Source organism: Sinohyriopsis cumingii, chromosome 9 (assembly GCF_028554795.1).
Source record: "Sinohyriopsis cumingii isolate HCF-2022 chromosome 9, ASM2855479v2, whole genome shotgun sequence".
NCBI classification, from domain to species: domain Eukaryota; kingdom Metazoa; phylum Mollusca; class Bivalvia; order Unionida; family Unionidae; genus Sinohyriopsis; species Sinohyriopsis cumingii.
Window position 1 is genome coordinate 25100276 of NC_142969.1, and position 10810 is coordinate 25111085.

General features: G+C 34.0%; 1 protein-coding gene across 1 annotated transcript in view; it reads left to right on the forward strand.

Moving 5' to 3' along the window:
* LOC149791414 (stAR-related lipid transfer protein 3-like) overlaps nt 1-10810 on the forward strand; it is a 95647-nt gene that overhangs the window by 17883 nt on the left and 66954 nt on the right. The window contains exons 4-6 of the mRNA XM_089969952.1: nt 3564-3647; nt 6047-6124; nt 7426-7479. Of these exons, the coding sequence (XP_089826078.1) occupies nt 3564-3647; nt 6047-6124; nt 7426-7479 (216 nt within the window). The remainder of the gene's footprint in view (nt 1-3563; nt 3648-6046; nt 6125-7425; nt 7480-10810) is intronic.

A 10810-nucleotide genomic window follows, 5' to 3' on the forward strand; every position in this document is an offset into this window, starting at 1 on the left:
TAAATTTAGCCACTATGATCTTGGATCCTATTTTATTAAGTAGTTGTAAAATTATATTTATCATTTACTTCATTCTTAGGCTGTCTCACTATATGGTGGCATTGTAATGAAGGCATATGGCTGTCACACTACAGTGCAACCCCGCTTTAATACGCTCCATTATAACATGTTTATTATCATTTTGGGGAAGAGATCACATATAAATATTACAAGACAATTGTGGTTTGGCTCCTGATATTTTATATGTATTTTTCTTGTACACGATAAAGTAGTGTTTTCTTCTTAAAAGTACAAAAAATAATGTATAAAAAGTTTTTTCTGTGATCGCATAGGGCTTCGCTGATGTTGCAAACTTGGATCAATTTTTCCATATTGGCGGCAAAATATACCATCTGGCGATTTTTTTATTGGTGACATTTTTGGTGTTTAAACTTGTATATACAACCACTGGTTTGGAGTGGAGAAATTCAGAGGACCCATGAAAGGAAGCCACAAACTGGATATAAAATGAACTGAAATTTATCTGTTGTTACATAAACAAATTCTTTGTCCATATTGACAAACCATCTAAACAGTGCATTGTTATATCATAATCAGCTTATCTTCACATCTGGCATTATCTCGTAATCTATCTTTCATCGAATTTTTGTCCGCTTGCTAGTAATTAATATATTTACGAAGACTGACATTTATATGTGGAAGGTAAGTAAAATTCCTCTTCTTTTCACTCAGAATTAAATTCTTCAGAACACTCACATTTTCTGTAATGATCCCTGTCATCAGACCAGAACACCTGCGTCTCCCTCATCTGTTGACCCTTTGCTAAATTTCTGACGCATGCATGGAAGGCAGCATCACGCTGCTACCACAAATATAATTTTTTAAAATAAAAAACCACGTCTTACTTATTGGTTTATTCAATAGGCAGGGAGGAACAGTAACTAGACTAGTCCAAACAATGGCCAATTCCTTTTTAAAACTACCCAGATAAAATAGTTTGCTGAAATTTCAAAGGAAACAGATTACCACAAAAAGAAATGGGCATTTGTTTGGTTCTCCAAAGCTGGCCTTTAGCAGTGACTTCAATAATGCATGCTACCTTCATCCAAGAGAGCCGATTACAATCTTCAATAAACACAAAGAACTTTTCTTCAGAGGAAGTCAGTACCAAACTTAAATAGAAGTAATGGAATCTGATGGATTTTTGCATTTTCCAATGTGACTGGAACACGTTAACTGTGCTGTGAAAGTTTCCTTTTTGCAGGGAAAAAGTTTATGCTTATGAATGCTACCAATGGCGGCTTAAAAATGCAAACTAACATTTACCAACTTGGGACGTACTGAAAAGTAAATGTGCTGCGTCATTTGTTACATGATTGTGTTACATTTTTCCACTGAATTCAGACCAATATGACCTGTGACAAAATTATTGAATATTTTAAATCTCTGCATATTTTTGATGGAAGTACTTGTATTGTGGATTCATTGTATATGATGAGATTTGTGGGTGAGTACAGTGTTGATACTCTATTCATGTTATACATCAGACATGTATATATAAACAGTATTCATGTATATGTACCAATTCGTGGTTCTCTAAATAAAGTAAACTATTATATATGCCTTCTCTGTTTTCACTACAGGTGTATTTATCATTTAACACATTAATCCCTGGAGGTTTTTGTCATTTTCGCCTGAAAATCAAGTAGGAAACACATTTTGAAAGCTGTTTCTGAATAGATCCGAAAACACCAAGTCCCAGGTGATCTTTGAATAACATACTGCCTAGTTTTGTTAGAAACATCGTTTTTTGTTGGCTATTTGACTTGCGCATGAGCAGAAGGGTAAACGTTGGAGTTCTTTTTTTTCTCTTTATTTCATTTTTTTTTGTTGCTAAATGGAGCCATTATTTTTGTATCGAGACCACTTTTTATTCCAAATGCTCTTCTTATCCTACTTTTTGCAAAGGTTCATCTGTCTGTTTGCAGTTCAAACCAGTTTGCCTTAAATCTGAGACCAAAAAGCCTAAAATCCAAACACAAAATCGGATTCTGACCACAAGTGAATTTTGGGTAGAAGAAAAATCGGTCCAAAAAATGATTTTTTTAAAAATCTGTACTTTGTATTGCTTCTAGATATTCCATGTTCCAGATTATCTGGTATCGTTGTAGAGCTATATCTGTCTACCTTTCTATAATACCACCCACTTTAGTGTGTCATGCATGACAGCAGTAGGCTACTACCTCTTGCCATGTTAACTCGTCGCTATGGGTTAATGTTTTAATATGCATCAATTTAAGATGGTAACTGTGCTGATGAAGCACATAATTTACCACCCACATTTATTACCTAACCCACCCCCCTGCAGTTTTTGGGGTACATGCATCATTTTCTTCAGCTAACTGAGCTGGTTGCTTATAACACGGTTCAGCCTATAACACTGTTGGGTTCTATGGCTCCCAGCTACCGTGTTATAGTGGGGTCACATTGTATATGGAGATATCATATGGAATATATTGGCTGTTTCTCTATATGGTGGCACTATAATGAGTGTATATGGCTGTCTCACTACATGGTGGCACTATAATGAGTGTATATGGCTGTCTCACTACATGGTGGCACTATAATGAGTGTAGATGGCTGTCTCACTACATGGTGGCACTATAATGACTAGATGGCTGTCTCACTACATGGTGGCACTATAATGAGTATATATGGCTGTTTCACTACATGGTGGCACTATAATGTGTATATATGGCTATCTCACTATAATTGCACTGTCAGTGTATATGGCTGTCTCACTATAATTGCACTGTAATGAGTTATATAGCTGCCTCACTACTTGGTTTCATTATAATGAGGGTTTATGATTGTCTCATTATATGGTGTCATTATAATGAGGGAGTGCTGCACAATATAGTAATTTTTCTTGTTATGAATTTTTTAAAATTTGGATCAGATGATATTTAAATGGGTAACATTATTTGAATGTAAACTTGTTCATTTGTATTAAAATGATAATAGATTTCACGTTGATGTTAAATTTTTAGATTTTTAAACACTTTATGGATTTTTAAACTCCATAAAATTAATAAATTTAAATTCTCAAAAAATTCTATGATATGACAGTATATTATCGGTTCATCTCTTCACATTCCCTGAATCAGGTTTATCTCCCCAGGCTTGAATGCTAGGCTGTGGTTGCCATAGGAAACATAGGCTTTGACATGGGTTTACATTTCATGCCCACAATGAATGTTACAGGAAGAATTTTAATGTTTATTTTGGAGAAATGTTTTAAGCTTATGAAAAATCAAGTCTTTCCAGGAATATATATCTATTAAAGTTGTGCTGCAGAATTTTTTAAAAATATTTACGATTTTCATCAAATAAGATATATTAAGTGAGAACAAGAACTTGCGTACTTCAGGGTTTTTAAGATATAGATTGAATAAAATGTCACTCTTATTCTGGAATTTCCTCATGTATAGTCTTATTCATTATCTTTATGCTATCAAATGTAATCCAAATATGAGTAATAATATGAATTTCTCTTATTTTAGCTTATTGGAGATAATCCTATATGGAGTGCATTTAACAAACAAGTTGCTCAGTACAACTTTAAAACATCCCTTTTCGATACAGTGGTAAGTCAAGTGTTGATGATGTCTTATTTATTCTGCAGAATTTCTTCTTGATTTTTGTAGCTGTACTGGTCAAAAACAAATTTTAAATAAATGGTTGTATCACCTTTGACTTTCCATGGAAAAAAGTTTTGTCATATACAGTTGGTTCTGAAGTAAGATGTGACTTTCTAATGACTTCCATAGTGGCCATCTTGAAAGTTATATTATCATTACTCCTTTTGACACATGCTGACAAATACAAAGTTGGTCCTAACTAAAGAATATCTGAGATGCTTCCAATACTAAGCACTTAAAGAGAATAAAGGAGGAAAGAAACAAAATTATTGTGGACTCTGGAAATTCTTTTGCATTCAGAAGAGCATCAGTCCATGTGAGGCACTCTTGTTTTGGAGAATTTAACATTACTCTTGTTTTGGAGAATTTAACATTACTCTTGTTTTGGAGAATTTAACATTACTCATGTTTTGCTTTCCGTTCATATTTCCCAGTTATGACAGTGGAAATTCCTAGTTTGATCTTAAACAGAAATGCCTAGTTTAAACTGGATTAGATTTTTGGTTGTTATTTGTACTTTAAATTATTGATTATATTTGGTTGAGAAACAGAAATATTTGCATGAAAAATATCAAGATATTATTGGGTAATATTGTGACCCAATTCTTCGCAGCAATGTTAAAAATTTAAATACTAAGATATGAATTTGATTTTAACTTCTGTGGCAAAGGGGAGAAAGGTAATATTTCCTCATTCAGGGCGGGGACAAGAGTAAATACATCACAGATCAGAAGAGCTTATGGGATGGACTGTTGTCTTTCATCTGGCACCTGGCCTTTCATCTGGCACCTGGCCTTTCATCTGGCACCTGGCCTTTAGCATGTTTGTTATTGCTACTCCTCCTAAACTACACAGATGAAACTTTATACACACATTCATCCTAAGGTCTAGTTACTCCTAACCAAACAACGTATTGCTTGGTCATTCAGTATGGTCACCATAGCAGCCATCATTAAATATTATTATCACTACACCTCCTGAATGAATGGTCCTATCAGCATGTGGTTTTCACTAAAAGACTTCCTATAACGGCTAGTTGATCCTAAATGAGAATGGTATTGATCTGATGTCAAATATGGCCACCTTCGCAGACATCTTGAAAATCTTATGACTACTTCTGTCTGGAAAGATATATTGACATGTATTTCACCAGAAGACTCCTCTGTTGTCTGATTGGTCCAAATGAAAATGATGTAGCCCAGCATCTTATATGGCTGCCACACTTGCCATCTTGTGATCTTGTTATCACTACTCCACCTGTATAAATAGTTATGACATTAGGTTTGTACTGAAAGGCTTCCATAAAAGTTTGCCCTAAATCAATGTTGCTGATCTGACATCTGATATGGCAACTACAACAACCTTTAATCTTGTTATTGCTACTCCTCATGAATGGAAAGGTAAGTCAGCATGGGATTTCACTGGAAGTCTAGTTAATATTTTGCTGAGCTGATATTCAATATGGCCACCACAGCTGTCTTCTTGAAAGTCTTACAGCTGCTCCTTTTAAATTTAAAGGTATATCAACATTATAGTTTTTCCAGACGATTTCTTTTTATGTCATTGCTGGTACTAAACGAAAATGGTAGACATGACAGTCATTATGAACTCCATCCCAGCTATCTTGTAATCTTGCTATTGTTACTCCTCCAAAATGGAAAGTCATATTAACATTTGGTTTTACCACAAGACTGATTATGGTCCTGAATGTAAATGGTGCTGCTTTAACCTAAAATATAGTGACCATAACTAATTCTTCTGAATGGATGGTCATATCAATAGGGGATATTCAGCAGAAGTCTAATGGTGTCTGGTTTGTCTTATATGAAAATGGTGCCATCTTACATCCAGTACAACTTATTCAGTATCTAATTTAAAAATCTATTAGCTCATGAATATCACAGATGGTTTCAGTGTTCAGCAGTTATAAAGAAGAAATGTATTTTTCTTTCTTAAATTATTGGAAATCTTTTTCAGACAGTATAGTGTAAATCCTTTCAGTATGCTTATCTGAAGAATCACTTGCATGTAAATATATACTTGCTGCATGTATATATCTACTTGCCCAATGTAAATATCTACTTACCCCATGTAAATATCAGTGTGCCCCATGTAAATATATATTTGCATCGAACAGACTTTGTTTTATATGCTTCTTTACTTAGATTTCTTTGCTATAGGTGTGACATGACCCAAACATTTAATACCTCAAATTCTTGTATTCTAAAACATCTAATGGCACAAAAAACACACAACTCAGTAAGCTAGAAAAGAGCATATTATTGAAGAATTAATTTACTTTTTTGCCTCGGTATTGTATTACTTTTCATTCCTATCAATTTCAGATGATAGCTGCTGCAAGGTTTACTTTTCTAATATTGGGTTATGCCTTATTCAGACTCCGTCATTGGTGGGTTATATCTGTAAGTAAAACAGAACTAAACTGGTTAATAGATACTAATTGATTTAGACTGTGCAGACTAATTAGATCACTTGCAGGTGTATCAGAGATAATTAGACAAATACATGTCTGAAAAATACGGTTTAATGCCATTTTTTGCAGCACAAGATAGGCTATACATGGCGGCCAGTATAAATGGTGGAGGAAGAACCCAGTAAAACCCCTCACATACCCACATTCTCACATACCCACATTAGCCAAGCCCGAGACTCAAACCCATGCTGACAGAGGTGGGACATCAGTGCTCCGTAGCAGTGAGCGCTTTAGACCACATGGCCACGCTGGGCCCCTCTGAAAAATATAAAGACTTAAAAGATTTGAACACATGCTCTGTCAGTTTTTATTTGAAAATAAATTAATAAGATTTTCACATAAATAAGTGCAAGTTGGAAATAGATGGTTGAATACATCGCACCTGAAATTAAAAACAATCCTGTATGCTTATTATCTATATTATGAAGTATTATCATCGATATTATGTATTTTCTATGTATACTAATCACTCAACTGCAAACAACATATAGAACCTGATTTGCCAATGCATAATGTGCTGGCAGATCAGGGTCTATATTCTTTGTTCCACTAATTAGTCCTAATAAACTGCACACATCTGCTGCTGGTGTATTGTACTGGTAAATCTGGCTGTGTATATTTTGCAGTTGGATCCAACTTTTAAGCAAAGTATATATTTTATGTATTATTATTATTATTATTATTATCTATATTATGTATAATTATTATCTTTATCATCTATTATTATTATCTATATCATGTATTATTATCTATATCATCTATTATTATCTTTATACTATATTATTATTATCTATGTCATTTATCATTATTATCTGTACCATGTATTATTATCTATATCATCTACTATTATCTGTATCATTATTATTATATATATCATGTATTAGTATTATCTATATCATGTATTAGTATTATTATCTATATTATGTGCTATTATTATCTATATTATTATCTATCTTATATAATAATGTGAATTGATTACCGCTTGAATTAATTTAATTTTGTCCAGTAAGGTTCGATTCATAATAGTTTTCATTTCTTCTCAGCCACATTGTTCTTTCACTCAAAGATTATAGTATTAGGAATTCATTTACCCAGTTTAACTCCTCAATCAAGCTAATAGAATAAATATGTTTCTGTGTTTAACACTCTGTCTGTCAATCAGTCTATTAACTTCTATAGTTATAAATGAATTTGTTGTTAAATTTGAAATGATGCTCATTTATATTTCAGATAACAACGACAATGACATGTGTCTACCTTTTAGGAAAGTGCTTTTTATTTGAAGTAAGTTGAGAATGAATAACAAAACACTGACTTGTTCATTCCTCCAGTCCATGGTACTATATTACCATATACCATATGCAACTTGCACAAGTATAATTGAAAATTATTTTTCTTTACTGCTAGATATTTCATTATAAAACATTATGTCCCATACCAACAGTAAAAGGGCATATTTAGGATACTAGTACCCACTGACAATATTAAGTAGGTTTCCTTAACCTGTTACCTCATAGAGCATAGTTACAAAGTGCAGCACACTATAAATAGAACACCTGTTACCTAGTCGACCCCTTAATGCATAGGCCTACCTGTGAACTGTTAAGCAATGTAGTGTATGTTACGTTTAACAACAATTTTAACCATTTTACATTTTTGGTACACATCTATTATATGTGGAAAAATTTAAGAGTAAAGTCCGATTGTTATAGCTGTGTAATTATTTATCACGGAAGAATTTTGTATGTGCTTTAAAGTCTTGAGAGAACTCGTTCACTGTCATGTCAGTGAGGCTGCGTGACAAACCGTAGCTGCCATTCTCATACTCAAAATTTACATGTTTTTCGTCTGCGTCTACATCACTAAGTAATCTGAATTTGATAATCAATAAAAACTAATTGCTGCCTACATCAATATCGGAGCCTTTACCTAGGTTATTGAATCTTTCATAGTTGTGATTCTAATCATGAAAACTTCGTAAGTACTGAATGAAATCCGCGACCTCCATTTTGGAGAGTGGAGATTACGACTCTGTTACTTTAAATAGCAAATATCAACAGTGCATAAACAGTGACCACGTGATCTGACGTAATTGTCATTGCAGAAATGAATGTAGTATCTAATAGGGGGTTTTCCCTGAAGGTGGCGCTACGAAAACCGGCTTAAAATGGCGTCAAAAGGCGCTTCTATGCGACTTGAGTAGAGGCATCAAAAGTCGCTTCCATGCAAATGGTGTGGAGGCATCCAAAGACGCTTGCATGAGGTAAAGGGTTAATGTAAGGAAAAATTGTAGTCATACAAAGGACATCAGTTAAAAAAGTATGCATGTAGGAATCATGAGTATTTAATTCTGTACTCCTGAATCTGTCCCTGATGCTTTTACATGTCCCGTTATTATAATTAATGACACTGCTGTGTTATTATTACCTTCTTACGAGGGAACTGTTCTTCAGTTAGCATGTTTGCTAGGGTATAGTGTCTGGGCCAAAAACAAGAGTACATTACTCCACAAGAGAAAACTGGAGGAGTATAGTTTCTAAACGAGAAAACAGTAATAAATTCAGTACACAGGGTTTCCACACTACCGCAAAATCAGGAATAAGTCAGGAGAAATGAAAAAAAAATTCCCGACCATGAAAAGTCCTGGAAATTCGCAAATATTGATGAAAGTCTGGAAAAACCCAGAAATTTTCCACCACCACTTGACGCCAGAAACAATAATGTAATTAAGTTGTAACTAAACTGATCGTGAGTTAAATATATCGAGTTCTAACCAGAATATTCGGAGGGTGCAGAATGGATTATTTGGTTGCTTGCAGTAAACATATATGTTGAGTTAATCCAAATGACCAGTGGATTAGATTCGTCTAGTAGACTTTTATTTTCAAAGTCAGCTAGATTTCCGTATCTTTCCTTACATGGAAGTAATGAAAACCAATCTAACATCACAAGAGGCCAACATGGTGTGACAAAGTGTAGCTGCAAGCTTTAAACGTTTCTATATCGAGTGATACATGCATGATATCTATATGAAAATTACTTATTTTCTTAGAAATTTTGAGCATTAAAATCATTATGTCTTTAATCTGCTGAATGTTGCTAATGCACGTTGGTGGCAAATTCCAAGAAATTTCTATATGCAGTTGCATTGACCCCACACCACAACCAAAATGTCCAAATATGAAACATTGGGTGGGAATATTCAGAGGAAACTCAGATTAAAAAACGGGCTGTTAATCGTTTTAAGCCAAATTTGTAGTCCAAATTGTTGAATCTCAGAGATGAAATGAGAAATTGTCGTCCCTTGTATTGCCACCATGTCTGCCAATTATGCGTGTCAGGTAATTCTGCGCAACGATACATTATTTCTGTAAACATTGGATCACATGTTATTTGTTGCCAAAAATTCATTTTATATCAAGAAAGAAAGATCATACTTTAATTAAGAAACGTGATACTCATAAAGTGTACAAAAATATCCCACATTTCGACTCAAAATTCATATGAAAATGTGATTTCTAAATGTCATTATGAAGACCCACTCCATGACCTTCTTGAACCTGTAACCCAGAAAATCCTATTTACTATGTATCTGTTAGAATCTTACAAATAAATACATTTTACAAAAGATGGAAATGTATACCTTAAAAAATTACGCATCTTAGTCAAAGTTTCCAATTTTGCAAGAAGTTGTCCCACACGTACAAAATTGTCTGCTACCCAACATGTCAGCTTGCAGCTTGAAAAGGATTCTCACAAAATTTCCTGGCCTATAGTCTGTTTCTAAATTCTTGAGTAATTTTTCCCCATAAGCAAGACGTTCTAAATACATTACACCCTATTCATTTTTGTATAAAATATTGAATTTTATTTTTTTTTAAATTACATGATCGGTTTGCTTGGCTTAATATCGCTTGCCATTGATTGGCATTGTTACATAGTATTTTGTAAAACTAGCTATAAACCTGATTAAATTACTCGACTGAACTGCTGACAGAAACAGTCCAAAGTAATGTATTTTATTTCTATATCCCAATGGATAAACATTACATTTTTTCAATGCTGTGCACAGAATTGGCCGACATATCGTGAGTCATGAAAACACTGTGGTGGTATCCCATGTGCCCAAAATTAATATTATTTTGAACAGAATATTGTAGTGACAATTGCCTCATGGCATTACATTTTGTGATGAAATTAACAAAGATGGTGCAACTCTTGGGCCATAGAAAAATGCCCTCATGCAGCTCTCGGGGTGGTTTGAATTTTAGACCCCAGTCCTCAATATTCCGGGGCTACTACAGGTTTTTCCCGGGTCCTAAGCATGTTGTTCACAATGCCATCAGATAAAGTCTTGGTATTTTTGGAGAATATGCAGAGTTAGATCTGTTTCATGGTTTAAGTTATTCATTGTGAAGATTTCATGTCTGTCTGATATAGGATTGGAATATTATCTGTTCATAAGATATTTTCACGGCAGGTCTAGACGCTGTTTATCAATGCTTTCGGAAAGATTAGTGGCAAGAGTAAAGGAAGACAAATCTGATAACCTTCTGGTGAAGGATGAATGGTACAAAGGTATCTGTTAAAGTTTTTAAAATGTGGCAACCCATGC